This window comes from Humulus lupulus, chromosome 8 (genome assembly GCF_963169125.1).
Source record: "Humulus lupulus chromosome 8, drHumLupu1.1, whole genome shotgun sequence".
NCBI lineage: Eukaryota > Viridiplantae > Streptophyta > Magnoliopsida > Rosales > Cannabaceae > Humulus > Humulus lupulus.
This window is the reverse complement of record NC_084800.1, coordinates 61,804,863-61,831,786: the sequence shown is the minus strand read 5'-3', so window position 1 is coordinate 61,831,786 and position 26,924 is coordinate 61,804,863. Positions and strand designations below refer to the sequence as shown.

The following is a 26,924-nucleotide window of genomic DNA, read 5'->3' as shown; positions in this document are numbered from 1 at the left end:
TTTAATTAAAATTTTATTTAAGTTATAAAACGTATAGTTTTATTATTTTTAAATAATTATTATTAAAATATCTCAAAAATATCATATTTTAATTTATTTAATTATTTATTATTTAATAATAATTATCATTCTAAAATATCTAAAAAATATTCTATTTTAATTTGTTTAATTATTTATTATTTTTAAATAATTATCATTGTAAAATATCTAAAAAATATCATATTTTAATTTTTTTAATTATTTATTTTATTTTATTTTATTTTAAGAGTTTACAAACTACCCTTAAATATAAGAATATTCTGTTAAATATAAGAATATTTCGTTAAGGTTAACATTAAAAAAATAAAAAAACCGTTAAAACCAAAAATTTCTGTTATCTACACACTTATTATATAGAAGAGATATAGATAGATTTATATAAATAACTCCCGGACTTATTTATATTTTGTTATTTCTATATGTATACTTTGAGTTGTTGAGGCGTCAACCCATTTTTCTTTTTGTTATATGTTTAAAATTATATATATAATAATTAAGATCTATCCTGTAAAACTATCTATAATTTGAGATAAAATAAATAAAAACTAATAATATTGACTGTTTTTTCAACTCAGAAAATCATATAATGTTTTATTACTAGGGTAATAAATAAATTATAGATTAAAAAATTATGATAATTTTTTTAAATAGTTATTTTCAATTGACATTCCTCTTATATATAGAAATGTAAAATAATAATTTAAATAGTTTTCATAATCCTAATTTTGTCTCTATAAATAAAAAAGTGGGTTGAGTGAATTAATTATAATAACATTCTTGTAATAAAGTTAAAATATTACGACTAATTGTTTTATAAGAATATGCATACTTTAAAAATGAGACATATCATCAGATTAAAAAGAAAGTGCAAAAAGAGTGACGTAAAATTAAAAAGATATGTTTTTATAATGTTACAAAATAAGTGCAAGATAAAAATTGTTACAATTTGTTTAATGGAAAGCAATTCGTGTTGCAACATTAAAATGAGACACAAGGTTTTTACACACTTCGGTTACCTTACTCTACATAGGTTCACTTAGAAAAAAAATAAGGGCCTTGTAGCAAATTAGTCCCCAAATCAGACATTATTTTAATAAATGTCTCTCTTTAAAAAATAATCATTAAATGGCCCATTCCAACAAATTAATCCAGTGAAATTCCATATCTGCCCTTCCCTCCTTAACCTAGGGTAAGCCCTAACTTTTACCATTCATCTCGTCTCCTACCCTAAAGTTTGAATCTCTGCTCCAACGCTATTGAATCTCTGCTCAACGCTGTTGAATCTCTGCTCCAACCACCATCATTGCCGAAAACGAAGCTAGGCTCTCACGTAGCCATTGTCGAAGACTGAAGCTAAACCACTCACCTCCACCTTTGCTGAATTATCTAAGCTCTCTGTAAGTTCTCTCTCTCAATGTCTCTTTATCTCTTCATTTATCATTTTCTTTAGATTTTCTTTGTTGACCATTAGTTGAGCTATTTGGCATGTTCTTTGTCTTTTTCATGGTATGACTGAGTCATTGGCATGGCCATGGCTGGGGCTAAGGGGTACCAAATCATGACTCTAACCCTTTTTACTATTTCTCTTATTCTTCAAAAACAATCAAAACTAAACTATACCACCCATAAATGGCCTATATTGACTATAAATATGATGAAGTAAAATAAACTTGATCAGTAAAGCTCTTTACTGGTATGCGTTGGCTTGTAATTCCCTTGCATTACAAAATGCTTAATATTCCTCTCATTTTCTTATCTCTTTCCTTGGATGGATGCCACCTGTAAGAAACGAAAGATATGTTGTGTCTTGTTGATTGATTTGAGATATCTAGTTCACTATGAGAATTTGAGATACTGAGGATGATTTGCCATAGATTATGCAACGTTATAAAAACAGTAAAAAGTTTCTACCAAACCAAAAAAGGACTAAAAAGATTATACACAAGTTGATGTTATTAAAATATAAACATATCATATATAATATAGGCAATAATTAAATCCAACTTGCATAGAGTTGTAATTTATTATAATACATACATATAACGATGAAGAAAGTTCATATATGTCAACTGTTCAAAGCTAAAGAGTATGCCTAGACATACTATAATTTCAGATACCAGTAAAACTTGCGTACAAAATAAATAGTTATTCTTATACACAGTTAGCTTCTTTTACTGTTATTTTCTTTTCTTGTAATTAGCTTAGGTTAGTTAATTTGTTAGTTGTTAGGCTCTTACCTTTCTTGCTTCTGTTCCTTCATTTGTAATCAACAATTTCAGATCAATACAATTTCATTTTGTTCTTCCATTTTCCTACACAATACTTTGGTTTGTGTTAAGGTAAAATATTTGACCTTGCTTATGTTACATGCAATTCTAGTCTTTTTTTGTTTTTCATATATAATAAATATATTGATATTCCAAGTAAACAGATTTTGCTCTGGTTAAAACAGAGAGCACATATAACATAATAGTGTATCAAGGCAGTAACAATCATGGTCAATAAACAAATTAAGATAAAATTTTGCATCATAAACTTACCTTATTGCAGTCCTCTTTTCCTTCTAGTTTCTCACCTGAAATTAAACCTCAATTGAATGAAACAAAACAACAGAATATCTTAACACAAAGGCTATAGATGCCTCTTTCAGAAGGTCCAGGGATGTTGATATTGATGGTGTATCTAGCTCTAGTACTAGAGAATTCAACAAAAGTGGGCTGACTGAATATATTGAATATTGAAAGGAGCAACTATGCAATTGGGTAATCATTGATATCTTTGTTTATAGATTAGACTTTGGTTCCCTAGCATGTTTTTCAGTGGTTCTTTTCTGTGTAAGTGGTGTTAAATGGCTAAAAATTAAAAAACAAATATCACCGGGTTATGTAGTTTTGTTTTGATTAATTAGTTTATGGTATTATTCTTAACTTTCCTTCTTTGTCACTTGAGATTTTGTTTATTTGCTTTGTCAACTGAACAGTCTTTCTACACAATATTTTTTAGTTTTGTTGGTTGTTTGGTTTTTCTTAGTTTCACCTCCTTGTTGCTGAAACTTGAATCTATTTTGTCACCAGACGCATAGCTGCTCTTAAGTATACCTATTTTCTACTCTTCTTGTTTTTCTCTTTGGTTTGATTTACATGCCATTGTTTGCATTTTACTGGTTTTGTTTTTTTTATTAACTTATGGTATGACATATGTATTCTATACAGGAGTACAAGAAAATGGAATATATTACATCGGTAAATCAATGGAACAAAAAGAAGCTTCAGTTTCTAGGAAAGTTGGGAGTTATAGAATTAATAAAAACAAAATTAGGTGCTAGGTTGATGAGTATTTTTAAGAAAGGCTCTCTAGGACATTTATTAGACTTAAAGATTACACCCATGAATGCACTAGTACACCATATGGTGCTTAGGACTCTAGAGAGTGGAGATGATGTGTTATACCCAGATTTCGAGCTATAGTAAATATGACCTCGAAAGCTGAGTTCGAAATAAATGGTCTCGTGGGGTTAGGGCATGCTCTAGGGTTGTAAATCGAGCCTGCAAAGTACGATACATGACCTCGAGTATCGTGACCTCGAAATGATCTCGATCTCGAAAGGTAGCTCTGAGAGCACCCTTATCTTTAGGAACAACTTCGGAGCAGGGGTCTTAAGCTCGATGTACTATCTCGAAAGCCACATTAGCTCGGGAGATGTCACTGGCTCGGGCAATGATGGGAAACTTGGGAGGCAAGAGCCTTAGAGATACGCGATCGCCGCTTTGAATATCAACAAGTATTATAAACATGAGATGTAATCCTCATTTATTAATGTAAATCCCCAAGAATCGTGGGATATTATTTAATCAGTTATGCGTTTCCTGGTCTTCAGGGACGTTTCCTTTTTTATCTGATTATAGGCATTTAAAGCCATTTATTTTTATTCACAAAAGAGTAACTACCCAAAATATGTGGGATAGTATTCTGCATCCTTCTCTATAAATAGAGAAGCCATGCACCATTGTAAAGGACCGAAATTCTGATCCTTGAGAGAAAACTCTGGAGAATTCATACTAAAGAATTTTTCAGAGATAATCTTTAGATTAATAACAGAGACTCGTGGACTAGGCAGATTTAACTGCTGAACCACGTAAAAAATCGTGTGTTTGATTTGTTTGTTTCGTTTGGTCATTGTCATTCATTGTTTTTGTGCTCTTCTTTTATCTGTTGACGAAAAACGGCGTCAACAGTTTGGTGCTTTCATTGAGAGCCTCAAGCATTCATCCCTGAGAGATTCATGGCTACAAACAATCAGAACACCCCTGACGAAAGCTACCCAAGGCGTCCTGGAAAACAACCAATGGAGAACCCGGAGTCTGAGGAGAGAAGTGGGTCCTCCGATTCCCAGGGACCACCGCCTCCACCGAGGGATGAGGATATGTACTACAATCCTGAACGTTACGTTCCTATTGTAGAACTGGAAAACCGGCAGTTGAAACAGCTGTTGGCAGAAGCCAACAAACGGAATGAGGAGTTGACTAGGATAGCCGCGGAGGCGCAGGTGGCTCAGCCCCCGCCTTCGCGCGAAAACCAAGTCCCTCCTCCAAGGGACGTGCATGTTCCTCCCCGGAGGCCCCGTGGATGACCACGAAAAGATGCTGCCACGAGGAGGCCGACTCAACCTCCAGCACCAGCAGAGCCATCTGCTCCTCCTAGGCCCCAGAGGAGTACCCGAGCTCGGGTCCCGCCTAATCCACCTGCGGAAGCGCCTGCAGGAACTGAGAATAACTGAGCTTCTACCGAGGCTCGGACTCAGGTTCCTGGTAGCGCACCGAACGCGACTGACCCATCTTGGGCAAATTCTGGACCCTCTAGGCCGAGGCAAGGGAGGCAGCCACCATCGCCTATACGGTTCCCTCCATCTCCCATAAGATATCCTTCACCTCCCCGCAGAAACGCTCAACCTGTTCAGAATCAGGATCAAGGGCGTACGGGGGATAAACAAGGACACAGGGAGACTTTCCAGGAGCGGAGAGGCGCACAATCTGAGAGAAGTCAGACGTCCCGGTCTCGCACTGCGGAGACAAGGCGACATGGGAAGAACCCATCTCGAAACGACCGATCAATGAGTTTCACCAGTGACGAGTCCGGAGAGACCAGGTCCGTCAGTAAACGCGACCGAGGTCGTAAAAATACTGGAAGCCGCAAGACCCGTCCTGACCTGCGGAATCATCTGAATCAGAGCAGGGGGAAGGGAGATCAGACAAATCCGGACCTAAGGAATCATCTAAATGGGCGTAGAGATCCCTCACAGAGGCGCGAGCCTGGGATCATGATCAATGACTGTCAATTCCAGACACCACCTAAGGACCCAGTCCAAGAAAGGATTGATCAGCTCGAAAAAGCCTTAGGCTTTTAAAGAATGAACGAGGGAATGGTCGATACGAGGACTCTGATGAGGAGCTCGAGCCGTTTGCTCCCAATATTTCTAACACTCAGTTTCCTCAAGGGTTCCGAATTCCTCACGTCCCAGCATTTGAAAGAAAAACTGACCCATGCAGTCACCTGAGTACATTCAACACTATTATGAGAGCTAGTAACGTGGGTTACGAGCTCAGGTGTATGTTGTTTCCAACATCATTGGCTGGACCTGCTAAGAGTTGGTTCAAAAAGTACAAGAGGCACTCGATAACTTCATGGGATCAGTTGTCTAGAGACTTCAAGAAGCAGCTCCGAGCTATGATGGGAGTCAGACTAGAGGCATCCACTTTGACTAACGTCCGACAACAGCCGGGCGAAACACTGAAAAGCTATCTGACAAGATTTAATCTAGAGGTCGACCGAGCTCGAGATGTGGATGACAGTGGGCACCTGATGGCTATCCGAGCTGGTGTTTTACCCGGAAGTGCCCTTTGGGATGACATGCAAGGGAAACCGGTGAGGTCAATAACCGAGTTTAACATACGGGCGCAGAGATTTGTCAATGTAGAGGAGGCGAGGTCAACGCTGAAGGCGACCTCGTAGACCGAAACTACAACGATAAACATTAACTCCGCCTCAACCTCGGCTGACCAAGCAGCTCCACAGCCTACCTCGGAGAATCCCTCCAAGAGGAAAAAGAGCCAGGGAAATAACCCCGAGGCTGAAGGAGGAAAGAAAAAGAAAGGAGAAAGGTATTTCTCCGTATATAAAGTACACACCGAACTCAACGAGTCTCGGGAAAACATATACCTGGCTAATGAAAACCAGGTCCCCTTCAGGCGTCCGGACCCAATGAGAAATCAAAAGTCAAAAAGGGATTCCAGTAAGTATTGCCGGTTCCATAGAGACACCGGACACACCACTGATGAATGTCGACAGCTGAAGGACGAGATCGAGGGGTTGATCTCGAGAGGTTATTTCCGGCAGTATGTCAAAAACCAGAGTACTGGACAGACTACTGCGAGTCAGAGAGTAGCCACGCCTTCGACGGCACAAAATAATAACTCCCGATCTCAGGAAGAAGACAGGCCCCCGCCGATTGATGGAGAGGATGTAATAACCATCTCGGGAGGGCCTCATCTCGCGGGAGGGGGCAGAAATGCTCAAAAGCGATACGTTAACGAGTTGAAGACAGGGGACGGGTCTCCTTATGAACCCGAACCTAGGGCACCAAAAAGCCAAAGGGTTGAAACGCAACCGATAACATTCACTGAGGAGGACGTATCTCATGTTCAGTTCCATCATCATGACCCATTGGTTATTACCCTTCAGCTTGCCAACAAGAGAGTCCGCCGAGTTCTCATAGATAATGGGAGCTCGGTCAACATTCTTTATAAGGCGACCCTCGAGAAAATGGGACTCTCCCTTCGCGACCTGAAGGCATGTGCAACTACTTTGTACGGCTTTTCAGGAGAAGGGACTGCTTGTATGGGATCCATTGAACTCCCTGTGACCTTAGGAGACTATCCAGTCTCGGTGACCAAGATAATGGAGTTCGTGGTGGTAGATTTAACATCTGCCTACAATGTACTGCTCGGGAGACCCGCCCTGGTCGGGCTAGGGGCAGTGTCATCTGTGAGGCACCTGGCCCTTAAGTTCCCAACCCCAAGCGGGGTCGGGACTTTAAAAGGAGATCAATTGGCAGGAAGGGAGTGCTATAGCATTTCTTTGAGGGGAAAGAAACAAACGAGCGCTCAGGCACTCGTTATCATACAAAATAAAGATGGGACGGTTTTAGAAATTGATGAGGAGATCGATCCGAGGATCGAGGAAAAAGTTGACCTCCAACCTTTGGAGGAACTCGAAGAAGTTCAGCTCGAGGCAGCTGATCCCTCGAAGAAGGTGAAGGTCAGAAAACACCTCCAAGACGAGGAAAAATAGCAATTAATCTGCTTTCTGAAGAAAAACCAGGATGTCTTCGCATGGTCACACTCAGACATGGTGGGGAGAAGCCCGAATGTAGCGAGCCACGCATTGAATATAGACAAAAGCTTTCCCCCGAAGCAACAAAAGCGAAGACAGCTGGACGAAGACAGAAAGAAAGCACTAAAGGAGGAAGTTGACAGGCTGAAAGCAAACAATTTCATTAGGGACGCTTTTTACCCTGACTGGGTAGCCAATCCAGTGTTGGTCCCGAAGCCCAATGGGACGTGGAGAACCTGCATTGACTACTCAGACCTCAACAAGGCCTGCCCAAAAGACTGTTTTCCGCTGCCAAGAATTGACCAGCTCGTGGATGCCACGGCGGGGCATGGCCTGATGTCGTTCATGGATGCCTATTCTGGATATAACCAGATTCCCATGCATGCCCCCGACCAAGAACATACGAGCTTCATTACAGATAAAGGGCTATACTGTTATAATGTTATGCCATTCGGACTCAAGAATGCTGGAGCCACGTACCAGCGGCTCGTAAACATGATGTTTTCAGAGCAAATAGGGAACAACATGGAAGTTTATGTTGATGACATGCTTGTAAAGTCTCAACTTAACAAGAACCATGTTGATGATCTCGAAGAGTGCTTTGGCGTACTCAGGAAATACAACATGAAGCTAAATCCTCAGAAGTGCACTTTTGGGGTATCTTCGGGAAAATTTCTGGGCTTTATTGTCAACTCTCGAGGGATCGAGGCTAATCCCGACAAAATAAAGGCCCTGATTGATATGCCTTCACCTCGGAAGCATAAAGATGTCCAAAGCTTGACAGGCAGGATGGCCGCCTTGAGCAGATTCATCTCGAAGTCAACGGATCGAGGCCTTCCATTCTTCAACTTATTGAAAGGAAGTAAGAATTTTGAATGGACAGAGGAGTGCGAGCTGGCCTTTCAGGAGCTCAAAAAGCACTTAGCTGAACCGCCCATCCTATCGAAGCCTGAGACGGGAGAAGTATTGTTCTTATACCTCTCGACTACCGAACACGCGATAAGCGCGGTGCTTGTTCGAGAAGAAGAAAAATTGTAGAAACCCGTCTATTACATTAGCAAAAGATTACTGGGGGCAGAGTCAAGATATCCATTGATGGAAAAGCTTGCCCTCAGCCTAATCCACTCATCTCGCATGCTCCGCCCCTACTTTCAAGCACATCCCATCCATGTACTGACAGATCAACCACTTAGGCAAGTCCTGTCTAAACCAGAGGCGTCAGGTCGGCTCCTTAAATGGGCTGTTGAGCTCGGACAGTTTGAGATCACTTACCATCCAAGAACGACCATTAAGGCACAAGCCTTGGCAGACTTCATAGTGGAGTGCACTGGTATAGCCGACGACGAGGTAATAACCACGGCCCACGAGCTGTGGAAACTTTACGTCGACGGCTCGTCAAATGAAAATGGAGCGAGGGCAGGAGTTATTCTGATCACTCCTGCAGGGAGCAAATGTCACTCTGCTTTAAGATTTGGTTTCAAAGCATCTAATAATGAAGCTGAATACGAGGCTCTACTTGCGGGACTACGAATAACAAAAGAGCTCAAGGCCAAAGCTATACATTGCTACAGCGACTCCCAGCTCGTGGTTAATCAAATCTTGGGGGAATACCAGGCTCGTGGCACAAGAATGGCAGCTTATCTGGCGAAGGCAAAATCTGCATTAGAGTATTTCGAGTTTTATGCAATCGAACAGGTTCCCCGAGAACAAAACTCAAATGCAGATGCCTTAGCTCGGCTCGCCACTTCCGCCGAAAATGAAGAGCTGAATGTTATACCCGTAGAACACCTATCAGCACCAAGCATTACTGAGCCAGACAAGGAAGATGTGTGTATGATTGAAACAGAACCAACCTGGATAAGTCCAATAGTTGATTATCTCGAAAATGGAATTCTTCCAAGAGATCGAAATCAAGCTCGAAGGTTGATGTATCAACTTCCTCGTTACACCATTCTGGATGGAAAGTTATACAGAAAAGGGTACTCCATGCCGCTGCTTAGATGTGTAACTCCTCCCGAAGCTAAAAAGATCATTGAAGAAATTCATGAAGGGTTCTGCGGAGATCATACCGGGGGGCATAGCCTGTCCAAGAAGATTATACGCCAAGGATATTTTTGGCCAACCATTAAAACGGACTCTTTCGAGTACGTGAAAAAGTGCAAAAAATGCCAGAGATTCGCAACAATACCCCGAGCTCCACCTTCCGAACTGACCATGTTGACATCCCCATGGCCTTTCGCGGTATGGGGCATCGACCTCATAGGATCACTCCCAACTGGCAAAGGCGGAGTAAAATATGATGTGGTCGTCGTTGATTACTTCACAAAATGGACAGAGGCTGAACCATTGGCGACCATAACTTCGAAAAAGATCCTTGATTTCGTGGTAAAGAACATCGTATGCCGATATGGAGTACCAAGAAAGATTGTATCTGATAACGGAACCCAGTTCGATTGCGACTTATTCACCAACTTTTGTGACAAGAACGATATAATAAAGAGTTTTTCATCAGTGGCTCACCCTCAAGCGAATGGTCAGGTCGAAGCCGTTAACAAAACCCTCAAGAGTTCTCTAAAGAAGAAGTTGGAGGAGGCAAAGGGACGATGGCCCGAGGAATTACCTCAAGTCCTTTGGGGATATAGAACTACAGCTCGGACATCAACGGGACATACCCCGTTCTCTCTAGCGTACAGATGCGAGGCAATGTTGCCCATCGAGGTCGAAATCCCAACGATTCGAACTCAAATTTACGATCAGGATTCAAATCACACTCGGCTCGAAGAAACCCTAGACTTGATCGAAGAAAAAAGGGAAGAGGCTCAGCTGAGAAATGCTGCTTACCAGCAACGAACCACAAGATATTTCAATAAAAGGGTTCGAGATCGAAAGTTCGGAGTGGGAGACCTGATTTTGAGACGCGTATTCTTAGCAACCCGAGATCCAGCAGCTGGAGTGCTCGGGCCAAACTGGGAAGGACCATACCAGATAGAATCAGTCATCCGACCTGGCGTATAAAAACTTGCGAGATTAGATGGGAGCCTGATACCACGAGCATGGAATGGCGAACACCTTAGACCATATTATCAATAGTGTAGGAAGTGTTGCCTGTAACCATGAATTTCTATCTGTACTAGTTTGTTTGTTTGTTTCTGAATTTCATCAAATAAAAGGTCTGCTTTGTTTCACATGTAATGTATTTTTATTTTTGCAATCTCCCTTAATTTAATAACCTATGGTCACACTCATAGGATATTAAGGGGGCATCATTGGTATACATACCACCAGCTTAAAAAATAAAAAATATATATAAAGTATTTGGATGTAACCAAGTACGCGATTTAGATAGTTCGGACATAACCGAATTATCAAAAACATAAAGTATTTGGATGTAACCAAATACGCGATCTTAGATAGTTCCGACATAACCGAATTATCAAAAACAAAGTGTTTGGATATGACCAAATACGCGAGCTTAGATAGATCGGATATAACCGACCATCAAGAACCTAAAACATTTGGAGTTAACCAGATGTGCAAACACAACAGGTTTGGAACAAACCAGCCAAATTATCGATCGATGATAAATGGGAGCCTAAACCTATTGAAAAATATGTCGAGATCGAGGCTGGAATATCTTAAAGAAAAATAGTTTCGAACTCATAACCTCGGAGGCAAAATACTGAGGATGAGGAAAAGTGACTAAAGGGATAACCAAATCATTCATATTACATACCATATAAGTACTTTTGAGTTCGTGGTTAAAGTAATATCCGACCTTGATAAGTAACGAGGTCGGAAGCGGATAATTCGAATAAACTATGCATGAATGCATCGAATTTCGAGCCCAAGGCCAAACTATGTTTGTATGAATAAATAAACATAACCGGTTCATCCATTTAAAAATATGCAAAATATTTTGAGCAATGTAAAGCATATAAAAGAATGGTAAAAGAAATTGTATCAGCCCCGTGGGCATATATTAAAATAGTTACAGAAATAAGGGGATGCAGCCCCGATAACTGATCTCCCCGAGGTCAGATTCAAGAGAGAGGAGTCTCCTTGGCCTTCTTAGCATCAGTGGCACCAGACCCCTCAGGACGAATAGCATGGCTATCCTCCTGAGCTTCCTCCGAAACGGTGCCCGGAGCAGCCTTTTCCTTCTCGAGCTGCTCAGCCTTCTCCTTCTCAAGCCGTTCAGCCTCTTCCTTCTCGAGCCGGGCATTCCATCGTTCAAGAAGCGGCGCCTCGTGGGGACCCAAGAAGCTGGTGTCCAGCTCTTCGTTATAAGCCCACATCCGGTACATGGCTGAGTCGACCGCCTTTTCCTTCTTTTCTTTGTACTCGGCAGTAAGGCGAGCTTTGACATCCTCTATGAAGTCGAGGGTGGCGGCCTTGTCCTCTTCGAGCTTTTTGTTGGACTCCCGAAGCTGGATGTTATCTTTCTTTTGCTCCTCGAGTTCAGTTTTCAGCTTTCCGAGCTCCTTGGCCATTTCCTCACGCTCCTTAACCACTGCCTCGAGCTTAGTATTCGCCGCCTTCAGATCATCGTTCGCTCTAAGGTGGAGGTCCCTCTCCTCTTGAGCATGAGTCTTGCTCGAATGGATCTCGTTGTTCAGCTCGTAATTGAGCTGGGCAGTGAAGGCAAGAGCCTGAAAAAAGGAAGAAACCACCATTAGCCTCAGGACAGTATGAATGTAAGCAAAAGGAATATAGAAGGATACTTACCGCGGAAGTGTGCTCAATACTCTTCTCGTACAGGATAGTACGGTCTCGGGTGCCAGTTAGGCACTGCCACTGAGGAGCCTCGAAACTGCCGTAGCTCTGGCCGATCCGGGACATGACATCCGAAATCAGCGTAGATCCATGAGGTCCGGCAGCGTTATCCACCACATATGAGTCCATATGGGTGGAGATGGTTAACTTCTGAGCTAGAGAAGCAGGTCTCTTGGCGAGCTGAGCAGAAGACGTTTGACCCGCCACAGGAGGTCGGGATTCGACCACGACAAGGATACCAGCCTGCGAGGCCGGTGCCACCGCAGAGACGACAGCCTGCGAGGTCGTGGGGGCGCTGATCTGGCCAGTCGACGTAGCAGCAGAGCTCGAAGCCGGCAGGGGAGGAGGAGGCATTTTCTTAGATCTCTTGGAGCCTTTCCCCGGCTGGCTGGTCTTCACCGACCCTGCCCTGGGGCGTTTGCTCCTCTTGGCGCCTGCATTGTCAATAAGGGCGTCGAGGTCGGAGTCCATCTCGCCTACACAAGTCACAACACTGAGTCAGTAAAAGAGAAATTTACAGCAAGTAATTTCGGTATCAGACACATAGAGTGATATGGAGGAAACCTAACTGGAACTCTCCCCCGAGCTCGAGCTTGGGGACCATGAAATTCCCCCGTCTTCAGAGGAGGCGGGGGGAGTGCCTTCCCTATAAGTAGGGGATAACCTCGAGAGGTCCCTATAGTCATTGGTCCCGTACTGCACTGCTATCCCATTCCACACCTCGTCCGTGGTGTACATGGTATCATATTTCCCGAGCCCACTATCGAACCTATGGACACAGTCGTCTACCCAACTCCATATGTAGAAGTGGTATCTATCCTGTGGGCACGAGACTAACCTATTGGGCCTGTGTTCTAGTAGTGTGGGGGACCACATCCTCGAGGTAGGGAGGACTTTACCTTCATCTGAGTCCGAGCTCGAGGCTTCATCATTGGCCTCATTCCCGGACCGCGGACTCCTCAGACGAACTAGGAGTGTTGGCCTCCTCTCTCTCCTCGGAGGAAGGGCGCCTGTAGGCAGGGGCGCCTCCTCCCAACGTTCGTATTTTTTATTAGACCAGTCAGAGGTTGACTGGCCTTCTCCCAACAACCCACAGGCTCGGAGCTTGCCCTCTTGAAGAAGATACGAAAGAGACCTCCTGCCATAAGGAAGTCGGAGCAAGACCTCTCTGTGCTCCCCCATTGCCTTGGTGGGGGAGGGACGCTTAAAATTAGCTGAAAAGCGAAACACATTTCAGCTAAGTACGGTCTTAAGGGCTAAAATTCCGAGCTAAAAAATAATAATAATAAAAGTAACAAGAGTACTTACGAATCCGCCTGAACGATCGATGTCGAGACAGGGACAAACCGTCTGTCCAGAAAAAAGCCTTTTTGGAGTCAGGAGGGTGGTTTGGAAGATCTTCAAAAATCTTCATCTCTTTGGGGTAGCTCGAAAGATAATAAAAACCATCTCCTCCCCGAGCTCGGGAGGGGTTACTTTTCAAACAAAAGAGATATAAGATCTCTTGAGGTGAAGGTCCTTCCCACCTCAGCTCGTGGAACAAGGACCTCAGGGCAGACAGCACCCTGTATGAATTGGTGTTGAGTTGGAATGGAGCCAACCCAACGAAATCAGTGAAGTCTCTGAAAAAGGACTTCAAGGGCAGCAGAGCTCCTGCCCTTATATGTTCCTGGCTCCAGGCCGAATATTTCACACTGATGTCGCGGCCCCCAGGGGCGAAACAGCTCCATTCATGACTAGCCGGAGCTCAACACTTCAGGGTGTCCAACGAACTAAGGCCATGGAGGGCCAAAATGTCAGTTATTTGGTCGGTGGTGGTAACCGAGCTCTGGTAGAGCTCGGCTTCGAACATCTCTCTCTGAGGCTGCGAGGACGAAGGTTCCGCCATTAAAGAAAATTGGAGTTCCCCTGGATGATATGCAACCGTGACTTTTAACGCAGGGTCGAGGGGAATTAGCCTAGGTCCTGGGTTGGGCTCCAGATAGATGGCCTCCCGAAGAACTCTTCTCTTCTTTTCAATGACCTCGTCTATCTGACGGCGATAATGGGCTCGAGTGTCCTCTTGCTCGCGCGCAAGCTTGTATTCTTGTATCCGACGCTGATTCCGGACGAACAGTGATTCTGGGCTCGGAGATTTAGACTCGTAAGGGATGGCTCGCAATGACCCCCACCGTCTTTCCAGATTCTGTGACATCTAATGAGAAAGAAAAAATGGTGAGGGCCATGCATGCAAGAATCACGAGCTCGATGGTATGAGCTCGGGGATTTAGGAACAAGAAATTAAATATTGAGACCCTTACTAAAGAGTCAGAGCGTGTGTTCCACGGGAGAGAAAAGGAGCGTGGAAGATTTTTTGAAAATCCCGAAATTCAAGGGAAAGAAAGTTGGCGGTTAGCCAGGAAGGGCATTCTCGGTTTTCGTGCATTTTTCAAGGACAAGGGTTTTTACCCGAAAACTTATTAGACAATAAACATGGCCTAAAATTTTCAAAACCCAGAAAATTGAAACTTTGCTCAAACGTTAAAACTGGATATAAACCAGTGATACGAAATCCAGCAGGGGAAGTCTAGGAAACTTGAAAGCCTATCGAAACGAAACCCCCTATCTTATTATGCTAAGAACGTAAACTAGTATACACAGCAAAAACAGTATAAAAAAAAAACAACAGAAATGGCATACTTACACAGTGATGGTGATTGCAGAGAAATCGTCGACTGAAGAAGAGGTTGCAAGAAAGAACTCACTGACTCGAACAGACCAGGATTTCTTTGTTTCTTGGGTCGAGAAAACATGCGCATGACAGAAGCTTCTTAGGAGAGTCTGGTTTTCTGGTTGTTTTTCTTTTCTTGCTTACGATGAACAAACGTGAAGAAGAAGATGAAGAGGGGGGGTCTTGTATATATAGGTGGAAAGATGAAATTAATCAGGAGTGTCGAATGAAATCCTCACTAGATCGAATGGATGGGGATCAATGACAAGAAGGCGCCGAAAAGTTGTCAGACGGACGATCGTGGGCATGTTTCCAAGGTACTCAAGTGCCTAAAGTGAGCAATACCCGGCTGACGCGTGTCCATTTTCAAGAGTGTGACGGTACGGTCTCCCAGAGGAAGTAGTTCAAAAGTTTCCTTCTCTTAGGATTCGAACAAATACTTTTGAGGGGGCAAGATGTTATACCCAGATTTCGAGCTATAGTAAATATGACCTCGAAAGCTGAGTTCGAAATAAATGGTCTCGTGAGGGTTAGGGCATGCTCTAGGGTTGTAAATCGAGCCTGCAAAGTACGATACATGACCTCGAGTATCGTGACCTCGAAATGATCTCGATCTCGAAAGGTAGCTCTGAGAGCACCCTTATCTTCAGGAACAACTTCGGAGCAGGGGTCTTGAGCTCGATGTACTATCTCGAAAGCCACGTTAGCTCGGGAGATGTCACTGGCTCGGGCAATGATGGGAAACTTGGGAGGCAAGAGCCTTAGAGATACGCGATCGCCGCTTTGAATATCAACAAGTATTATAAACATGAGATGTAATCCTCATTTATTAATGTAAATCCCCAAGAATCGTGGGATATTATTTAATCAGTTATGCGTTTCCTGGTCTTCAGGGACGTTTCCTTTTTTATCTGATTATAGGCATTTAAAGCCATTTATTTTTATTCACAAAAGAGTAACTACCCAAAATATGTGGGATAGTATTCTGCATCCTTCTCTATAAATAAAGAAGCCATGCACCATTGTAAAGGACCGAAATTCTGATCCTTGAGAGAAAACTCTGGAGAATTCATACTAAAGAATTTTTCAGAGATAATCTTTAGATTAATAACAGAGACTCGTGGACTAGGCAGATTTAACTGCTGAACCACGTAAAAAATCGTGTGTTTGATTTGTTTGTTTCGTTTGGTCATTGTCATTCATTGTTTTTGTGCTCTTCTTTTATCTGTTGACGAAAAACGGCGTCAACATGATGAATTAAAATACATGGTGAATGACCATGTATTTAGTTTTGGTTTGAAAGAGTTTAGTATTATCATGGGATTGAAAACAAAAATAGATCCTTCTATAGAAAGCATGACATTTAAGTGGGGTTCTATTTGGACAAACTTATTTCCTGAAAATAAATCGGTCACAAAAAAACAATTAGAAGAGACTTTTATAAAATATGATGGATGTGATGAGGATTTGTTGTTGAAGCTTGCTAGGTTACATTTAGTAGAAAATTTTCTTCTTGGCAGCCAACCAACAAAAGTTATTGAAAAAAAAACACATAGATATGGTGGATAATTATTTTGTTTTTGATGATTATCATTGGGGGAGAGTATCATTTGATCTCACCTTTAAAGGGCTCAAAAAGGCACCACATAGGACGAGTGATGGGGGGAATTATCCTGTTGATGGATGTGCAATTGCCTTACAAATTTTTGCATTTGAGATCATAGGAAATACCCATATCTATGCAAACAAAATAGGAGACCAAATCCCTAGAATAGAAAATTGGTCTTCTACTGAGCAACCTGAGCAATCGAATTTTGAGAACATTTCCACCAAGGTGTTTCAGGCTCCCAATGTAAGTAATCCAAACTTAAAACTCTTATGATGTTTCAAATAAATATGTGTATATTTAGTAGATTATGATATTTCTATTTTGGTATATAAAACTTCAACTTTGGTATATAGTTCGGTCTACTGTGTTGTGACTAATTGAAATATAATTTGTCATTTTCAGGTTTCTTTATTTCAAATGATACCAACTGATGAAGAGATGAGGAAAAGCTACATGGTTGAATTCAGGGATGCTGAATTCAATGAGGAAATTCAAGAGGAAGCTGGACAATCTTCTAAAGCTGAGTACAATTTCGACATCAGTGAGCTTCTCAAGCAAAATGAGAAGCTTCTCAGACAAAATGAGAAGCTTCTCAAACAAAATGAGAATATTTTGAGACAAAATGATCACTTGGAATCTGAAATAAATGACATGAAGAGGATCATTTGTGCCATCCACAAGAAATTTTTTGAAGACAACTTGGAAAAAAACAAAGGCAATACAATTGTGTCATCAGCAAGGAGAACAGCAGAGGCACAAACATATGATCAAGAAGAACCAATGGAGGTATATGAAGTATATATATATATATATCTAACATGCAATATAGAATATTTAAAGTTTTTTTTAATCTTTGACAGATATTTATAATTGTGTTTTTAGTATATGTGTTTTTACCTTAGGTATATCTAGTTTGGGTTAAGGTATATGTGTTTATATACTAATGTAAATTTTCTTCTAAAATACTAAAAATGAAAATCATTTTGTAGGATGAATCACCAATAATGACCAGCCCATCACCACTGCAACAAGAACCTGCTGAAGTACAAATTGAAGTTGAAATTGAGGTAATTAGTTCATAGTTTGCCTTTGATATATATATACATATATATATAATTTGATATTATACTTACTTTTATAACAAACAAAAGTGTTTGAAGGGAAAATTTCAGTTAAGGTATATGTGATATATACCTTTTTAATGGGGCATATTTATTTTCATTTAGTTTAATTATCTTTTTTGCTCTTATATCAATTGTAGCCTATGATATATATATTTATATACTTTCTTCTACAATACTAAATTTTACTATTGTTTCTAGGAACAAGCAACAACTGTTGAAGGAAAAGAACAAGAAAATATTGAACAACAAGTTGAAATTGAGGTATATGTTATACAATTATTTGGTAATTTGTCTATCGTTTCTCATTTGTTTTTGGTTATATATATATATATGCATAAATTTATATTTATATTTGTTTTGATATATTTGTTTTTCCTCTTGTATATCTATTATAGCCTGTGGTATATATATTTATATATATGCATTATTTTTTTTAATAATATTTAAACTTATCAATTGTTATTTAGGAACAATCAGCTGCAATTGTAGAAAAAGAACATCAACAAGAGCAAGAAAATATAGAAACACAATTTCAAATTCTGGTATAGATCAGTATATATTATATAATTATTTGGTTGTTGAAATATTTTAATGATATATTTAATTTTGCCTTTGCAATATTAATACCTATCTCTCTATTATATTAGTGCAAAAATAAGTTTTTTTTTCTTTTTGTTAATTTTGCAGAAAAGAAAAGAAAAGAAGCAAGGAGTGTACACAAGAAAAAAGAAAGTAGAAGAAAAAAAGGCAGGTCCCTTGAAGAAGAAGAGGAAGAGGAAGACTAATTATTGAATAATTTAATAATATCTGTTGTTTAACTTTATGTCAATATATATTGTTGTTTAATTTCAAAAAAACTTCAGATCATTTGTTGTTTAACTTCAGTAGCTGCACTAGACTTTTTATAACATTATGTAAATCTATAAACTTCATTTCATATTTATAATATATGAAATATGATGATTATTAAAATATTCTAATGTCTTAAGCTATCAATATATATATATATATACATGATATTTTTATGATGTAAATATAAGAATGGTATATCAAATGATATACTAGCTAATATGAAAATATGTATATTGATTTTCTTTTATTGCTATAGGTTTTTGAAGAACCCAAGGAGCTTGGAAAAAGGACAATAAAACCTGGAATTGCTCAAAAGTCACCATACACTACGAAGTTTGGGTCAGCTGAAGGAGAGAGTACACGTATAAAGAGAGTAAAGCCAGACACTCCCACAACACCAAAACACTCTCAACCTTCTTTTGATTTAGGGATATCACATTTGGAAGCTCCATTGCTTGTCTCCCCACTTCAAGCAGTCCAACAACTTGAAGAAATCTCACCATTTCAACAAGTTCCATTGCTTGTCTACCCACTTCAAGCAGCTCCACCACTGAAACAAGCCTCGCCATTTCAGCAAGCCTCAACTTTAGAAGATGAACAAAACATAATAAATCACCCATTTACAGATGAGATCGACAAACCACCAGCACTAACATTATGTAAGGATTTTGCAAAGTGGCTAGAAGAAGGTTTCGATGAACGAAAAGGGTAAAATTATTCACTATTTTAATTTAAGAAATATTAAAAATTTAATTACATATAATGATCATTTTATCTGTTCTTTTATAGGACATATGTAGAAAAGGAAGCGATTGATCCACCATTTAACTTTGTGGAAGATGTTGTGAAGCACAAAATGTGGTTCTATGATATATGGTCGCCGATAAAATGTATCAGTGATTATGTAAGTTTCTTTTCTTCTGTGTTTTGCCTCATATAATGTATATTTTTATTTGCAAAACTTATCCTTTGGACTGGAGTATTTGTTATTGCTGTTGCATTAGTTTATTTATTTTATTTGCTGGTATATGTATTTTGAATAATAGTATATTTGTCTTGTGCTCTTTTTTGTTTTCTGGTATATGTACTTTGAATAATGGTATATTTGTCTTGCTCTTTTGTATTTTTTGGTATATGTATTTTCAATAATGATATATTTATCTTATTCTCTTTTTTTATTTTCTAGTATATGAATTTTGAAGGATGGTATATTTTTCTTGTGCTATTTTTATTTTCTGGTATATGCATTTTGAATAATGGTATATATATTTTGAGTAATGGTATATGTATTTTCTAGTATACGAATTTTGAAGGATGATATATTTGTCTTGTGATCTTTTTATTTGCTGGTATATGTATTTTGAATAATAGTATATTTGTCTTGTGCTCTTTTTTGTTTTATGGTATGTGTACTTTGAATAATGGTATATTTGTCTTGCTCTTTTGTATTTTTTGGTATATGTATTTTCAATAATGATATATTTATCTTATTCTCTTTTTTTATTTTCTAGTATATGAATTTTGAAGGATGGTATATTTTTCTTGTGCTATTTTTATTTTCTGGTATATGCATTTTGAATAATGGTATATATATTTTGAGTAATGGTATATGTATTTTCTAGTATATGAATTTCGAAGGATGGTATATTTGTCTTGTGATCTTTTTATTTGCTGGTATATGTATTTTGAATAATAGTATATTTGTCTTGTGCTCTTTTTTGTTTTCTGGTATGTGTACTTTGAATAATGGTATATTTGTCTTGCTCTTTTGTATTTTTTGGTATATGTATTTTCAATAATGATATATTTATCTTATTCTCTTTTTTTATTTTCTAGTATATGAATTTTGAAGGATGGTATAGTTTTCTTGTGCTATTTTTATTTTCTGGTATATGCATTTTGAATAATGGTATATATATTTTGAGTAATGGTATATGTATTTTCTAGTATATGAATTTTGAAGGATGGTATATTTGTCTTGTGATCTTTTTATTTGCTGGTATATGTATTTTCAATAATGATATATTTATCTTAATTCTCTTTTTTTATTTTCTAGTATATGAATTTTGAAGGATGGTATATTTTTCTAGTGCTATTTTTATTTTCTGGTATATGCATTTTGAATAATGGTATATATATTTTGAGTAATGGTATATGTATTTTCTAGTATATGAATTTTGAAGGATGGTATATTTGTCTTGTGATCTTTTTATTTTCTAGTATATGCATTTTGAAAGATAGTATATTTTACTTGTGCTCTTTTTTATTTATGTCTTTTGATGAATGATATATTTGTCTTGCTCCTTTTTATTTTCTTGTATATGTTTTTTGAAGAATGGTATATTTGTCATGTTTTCTTCCATGCTTCTATCTTAATAGATGCATTTAATAATATTAACTTATTGTTCTTTCAGCATATGGATGTTGTGTTCTATTATTTGCGTAAAAAATTTAGACATAATAACACAAGGTGCACAACAATGGATGCCATATGTGATCGCTACATCAACAAAGCTTGGGAGACATATATCAACAATCCAAGCGAACAGTTCTCTTGGGAAAAAAAGCCTTATGCTTACCTACTGAATTGTGCAAATGGGAAGAAAATGAGAATTCCTACACCATGGATTAATGTGGACTTTATCTACAACCCTGTTTACATACGCGATATGTACCATTGGGTGCTTGTTGAAATCGTCTTGAAGAGCAAAAAGATTAAAATATATGATAGCATGGCTGGGAAAGGGCACAAGAAGAATGTCATGACAGTTGTAACTGCATACTCAATGATGATACCCATGCTTCTACAATCTATAAATTTTTACAAGGAAATGAAAAATATTGAAGAAGGAGATTTTGATATGGAATTTGTGGAAGACTTGGAAGTTCAACAAAATGGGTAAGTTTAAATATTTTTTTGCAAACTTTGAATAAAAATGAATCTTATTGGATGTATGCCAGACTTTTTAGTATATATCTTTACATTTTAGCTTTGTTAAAATGATGGGGATGTTTGTCTCTAGTACAAAAGCTCTGGTATATCACTTTTGTTTGTTGTATATATGCTTTGTCATCTGTTATATCTTGTTTTTTTAGAAAAAAATATGACTTTTTTTGTGTCTTTTGTCTAATGCAGATTTGATTGTGGAATGTTTGTCATCAAGAGAGCTGAAGCTTTGATGTCGAACAATAGTTTAAAAGATATCACAAACCAAAAAATGCGATTCTTTCGTGAAAAGTTAGCTATGGAGCTTTATGCTTGGGGAAAGGAAAAACAGAGGAGAAATACTGATAGCGATACAGAAATGGTTTTGTAAACTTACCACATACGAACAACTTTTTTTTTTAATATTTCTGTACAAAAAGTTGGATATTCATATGTAATTAAAAGATATCTTAGTTAAAAGATGTTATTCAATTATACTAACATACTGGTGTTCACTATAGATATACTATTTTTAATAAACTCGTATAACACAACAAATATAGACAAACCACAGATATACTAAAGTTGTAAACTTATATACCATTAGACAAACCAAAGATATACCAAAGTTGTAAACTTATATACTATAATATATGCAAAGACAAGCTATTGATAATTATGATATACTGTCACTATTAAACATGTATGCCAAAAGTTTTTACTTTTTATTTTTAACAAAATTAATTAATATGGTATACTACAAGTCAAATAACATATATACCATACAAATAAAATCATAGTTAAAAAAAATGTTTCTCCATAACATAAAGAAATTACCATTCATAAGTTCTAATATACCATAGAAAAAAACATTCTTATAATCATTTTAAAACTATATACGAATGAAATTATTTAACTTATATTTGACATAAGCTAATTTTTTTAATTTACGAGAAGCAATAGAAACAATGATATACCGTTATACAAAAAACATATATACCATACTTTTAAACTTATATACCCCAAATATATATACCATATTTTTATTTTTATAGCTAAATAAAATTAACCTCAACTAATATACCAGTTTTCAAAACAAATATACTATAATATTAAACTCATATACCACAATATATATATATATATATACAAAGTGATATACTTTAAGAAATAAATAATAGTGTTATTATTATTGGAAGTTGCCAGAAACAAGTTTCCTTTCTGAACTTTTATTTTAACATAATGTAATTTTAATTCTAATATACAATAAAACAAACAATTAATATGTAATAGAGGCAGTGATATACCATTATAAAAATATCAGAAATACTACACTTTTAAACTTATATACCACAAATAAATATACCATTTTTTTTCTCTCTATATAACATAGCTAATTAAAATTAGCCTAAATTAATATACTTGTGTTCACTATAGATATACTATTTTAATAAACTCCTACACCACAACATACATATATATATAGAGGTATTGTAAGAAAACAATAACAGTGGTATACTGTAAAGCAACCAATAGATATACCGATCTTGTAAACTTATGTGCCATACCAGATTTTTTTCGATTGCAAGTTATACATACAAAATACATATACCGTAATACAAATAGAAGATAGACCATGCTAATGAAATTATGTACAAAAAAAACAAAATCTCTTCAGATATTTCTATATCTGATATACTGTAACACAAATAACATATATACCGTTATGATAAACTTATATACCATAATTTTTTTTATATGTAATCAAAAGCAACAGGTGTTGTGATATACTACAATAAATAATAATACATGTACCCTATTTTTTTTTAATAAACCATAAGCAATAGCCACTGTCATATACCATAATTCAAATAACAAATATACTTTTAAACTTATATACCATTTTAAATTTGATTACAGAAGATACCATAATGTATTTGAAACATCAAATCTAATTGAGATATAACACTTTCAAAGATAAATGTCATCAATTAATTGAACACACTCATATTTCTAACATGACCTACAACCAATTGAATGTAGCCAAATTATTAGTGGAAAACATCCTGATGTTCCAAATCCAACAAATAGTAAACTAAAGTGAATGTTTAATGAGGATGAACACAAGATTTCAGCCTCTTCATAGATTTCATCTTCACATGAATAGCATTTCTACATCTTTTACGATTGTGTCCATTTTCATTGCACCTACCACACTTGATTTGCCTCCTTTTTTCACCAGCTGAAGGAATCCTCTTCTTTTTTGGTCTGCCAGCTCTTCTCCTTACAATGGGTGGCAGCACAACATGATCTTTGACAATATCAGGAATATCCCAAAACTTTTGACTTCCCACTGGATGGATTATTCCATTATATGTGCTCACAAAAACATCCTTCATGTAAAAGTCAGAGACATAAGTATAATGGCACAAGTTTGCTTTTCTTATGGCAGCACATGCATGCGAGCAAGGGATTTCATCTAAGTCCCACTTGCGACAAGTGCAACTGCGCTTTAGAATTTCAACAACAAATTCTAAGTTACCATCAACAACTTGGTAAATTTGATGACCAACAGAGTATACCTGAGTATGAAAAACATTAATCAATATTGAAACATGTGCACTAAGGGTACTATATATATATACTGTCATTGGTAAAAAAATATACACATAGGTAAATAAAAGATATAGCTAAAGTTGACTGACATTCATAGTTCTACCTAGACGATTTTGCTCAACAAGCTGGTCTTCTGCCCATTTTGACAACCTTGTAAATGTGCTTGCTGCTTCCAAACGACGTGTATCAAACCAATTTTGAACCTTTTGCCTTAAATTTTCCAATAAAGCTACAACTGATAGTTAAGAAACAACATTAGATCAATATGTAAAAACAATATATATATATATTACATACATATACATGCTACTGGAAATCATATACCATAAACTTTATAATTTTTTTTTCTAGTTTAACAAATAAAATAAGCAACACTTTTTGCTGCATCTTGTATATTTCTCAATATACCAGTTACAAAATACAATATACCATAATAGAAAATGAATATACCAAACAATAGATAACAAAAAAAAAATGAAAACCAGAAAAAAAAAATCTGAATCAAACATATACCAGGAAAGTCTCTAGCTTCTTTCCAAACAGAATTTAAGCTTTCAGATATATTTGAGGTCATAATGGTGTATCTTCTTCTAGTAGAATATGATCTAGCCCATTTCTCGTATCCAACTTGAAGAAGATATTCACGAATTCTTGGTTTGATTGACTCCATTTGGCGCATATAAAACTCAAAGTCAATCTTCAAATAAGCTCTTGAACAATTCTCAAATAGCACATCATGGCCCTTGAACTTCAATGCAGATTTTAGGTTGTTCAACAAATGATAGGTGCATAAGACATGTTCTGCATCTGGATACACAGTAGATATTGCATTCTCAATACTCATGTGTCTGTCTGAAACAATAACCAGATTATCTCGAGATCCTAATGCACCTCTTAATCTTTGGAAAAACCAAGTCCAAGAAGAATCATTCTCAGAATCTCCGATGCCAAAACCTATTGGGAATATATGATTATTGGCATCCATGGCACATGCCATGAACAATGTTCCTACAAATTTAGCTGTTAAAAATGTTCCGTCAACTGATATGACTGGCCTACAATACTTCCATCCTTCAAGGGAAGCTCCAAATGCCATGAACATATACAAGAATCTGCCTTCATCATCAGTTTGATAATCAACCACTGAGCCTACAAATGGAAATGATTGTACAAATCATAAACACAATTTATATAAAAAGATGGCTTGTTTTTCCCACTCAATACAGGAAACACATATACTATAGGTGAAAAAATATATATACTGATGACAAAAACTGATATACTAAACATGATAAACAATAAATAACAAAAAAACTACATAGAAATATGTGTTATTTATTGAAATATGTGCTGAGTACATCATAAACATATTTTATTAAAGAAAAATATATAGATATATCAATAAAAAAAAACTACACAATAAAGACATACACAAAAACAAAACAAAAAATTACAAACCAAACAATCACATACCAGGATTAGAAGACTTTAGAGCATGGAGATATGATGGCAATAGAGCATATGACTCATCAGCAGATCCTTGTAATGCCTCCAATGCTTTTTCCTTTGCCATACGAGCTTTGAAGTAACTAATATGGACCCCATAATCTCTCAACATATGAGCTACTATCTTTTTAGGACATGTTGTTGCATCATCTCTTAGCAAGTTAGTTACACAATCACTCACTAATTTGCTAGTAGCTTGACGATGATCATTTAACGCAACATCAATTGGACAAGTATGATCCTTGACATACTTCCTTACCATCCAAAAATCTCCATTTCCATACTTTGAAGCCCTCATGTACCATTCACAATTTGGAACTACACATCTGACAACCAATCTAGTTTGGTTAGACTTAATAGTCACAAATTCAAAAAATTTCTTAATTGAGATCAACCCTAATGCAGTCTTCAACTTTTCTTTATTTTCAAAGAAGTATTTGACTTTCAGATCTTCCAATCCAATGGGATCTACAAATATAGAGTCTACGTTTTCTGAAGTTGGAGAATTGTTCGTGTTGGTACTTAGAACAGTTGAACTACCACTGCTCCCACCATGAGAATTTGACGATGAACCTACTTCAAAGTTTGTGCCAAACTTTGAAGATAAATCTGAATCCATTATAGAGGAGTGATCAGTAACAGACTCCAACAACAAACGACTATTCTCAATGGACTTTTGAATTAGTTCAACCATTGGACGCTCCTCAAAACTTACAATGAGTGGGTATTTCATTTCTTTATCAGATTTTTCCATATGTAGGTACCAACTCATACCACTATCACCCATAACCTCTAAAATATTATTTCCATTCTCTCCAAGGTTCATATCAACAAAAATCCTAATGTAGTGGCGATGACAATCCAACTTTAGAGGCAACTCTTTATACAATAGTTGTAAAGCATCTCAAAATGTGGCATTGTCGTTAAGCAACATAGCTGTCAACCTATAACCCACGAATTTTTTGTTGTAATTCCAATGTCCATCATACAATATTGTAATAGGAACCTTTCCCATAACTGAAAAAAAAAATTATAAGAAAGAAGGAAGATTAGAAAACACAACTTAGTATACCACAACATTATTACACATGCTAGAAAGTAAAATAACATAAGATATTAAAATAAATATACCAAAATTATGAAACCATATACAACATAAAAAGGAGAAAAAATTTGGAATAATATTGGCAAACCAAGTGTGGTATATGACACCACACAAAACAGATATATCAATCAAATACATTTCAACAAACCCATTTAATACATTTCAACAAGCACATTTAATAATTTATATTGCAACTAAACTTCATGGGCACCTTCCAATGGTTAAATAGCCTATTTAATTCAGAATTTTGATCAAATATATGATGACAAAACCAA

General features: G+C 37.3%; 3 protein-coding genes across 4 annotated transcripts; 2 read left to right on the top strand and 1 right to left on the bottom strand.

The window, feature by feature from the left end:
- The first annotated feature begins 13,513 nt into the window (after positions 1-13,513).
- Positions 13,514-18,542, top strand: LOC133797484 (uncharacterized). Of its 2 annotated transcripts, XM_062235397.1 has the most exons (6): positions 13,514-16,763; positions 16,923-17,306; positions 17,510-17,587; positions 17,843-17,905; positions 18,112-18,186; positions 18,332-18,542. In XM_062235397.1, exons 1-6 carry the CDS (start codon positions 16,470-16,472, stop codon positions 18,434-18,436), a joined length of 999 nt encoding a protein of 332 aa, XP_062091381.1. In that variant the 5' UTR covers positions 13,514-16,469; the 3' UTR covers positions 18,437-18,542. The 2 variants fall into 2 exon arrangements, with proteins under 2 accessions (XP_062091381.1, XP_062091382.1); XM_062235398.1 differs by lacking the exon at positions 18,112-18,186.
- LOC133795493 (uncharacterized) lies at positions 18,467-21,842 on the top strand. The gene is made up of 5 exons (XM_062232942.1): positions 18,467-18,481; positions 18,753-19,204; positions 19,286-19,400; positions 20,911-21,395; positions 21,633-21,842. Exons 1-5 carry the CDS (start codon positions 18,467-18,469, stop codon positions 21,811-21,813), a joined length of 1,248 nt encoding a protein of 415 aa, XP_062088926.1. The 3' UTR covers positions 21,814-21,842.
- A 1,688-nt stretch (positions 21,843-23,530) lies between these two features.
- On the bottom strand, positions 23,531-26,331 carry LOC133795492 (protein FAR1-RELATED SEQUENCE 5-like). The gene is made up of 4 exons (XM_062232940.1): positions 25,512-26,331; positions 24,552-25,187; positions 24,128-24,273; positions 23,531-24,004 (listed from the first exon to the last, which is right to left on the bottom strand). The coding sequence occupies exons 1-4, from the start codon at positions 26,329-26,331 to the stop codon at positions 23,531-23,533; spliced, it is 2,076 nt and encodes a 691-aa protein (XP_062088924.1).
- Between the last annotated feature and the right edge of the window lie 593 nt (positions 26,332-26,924).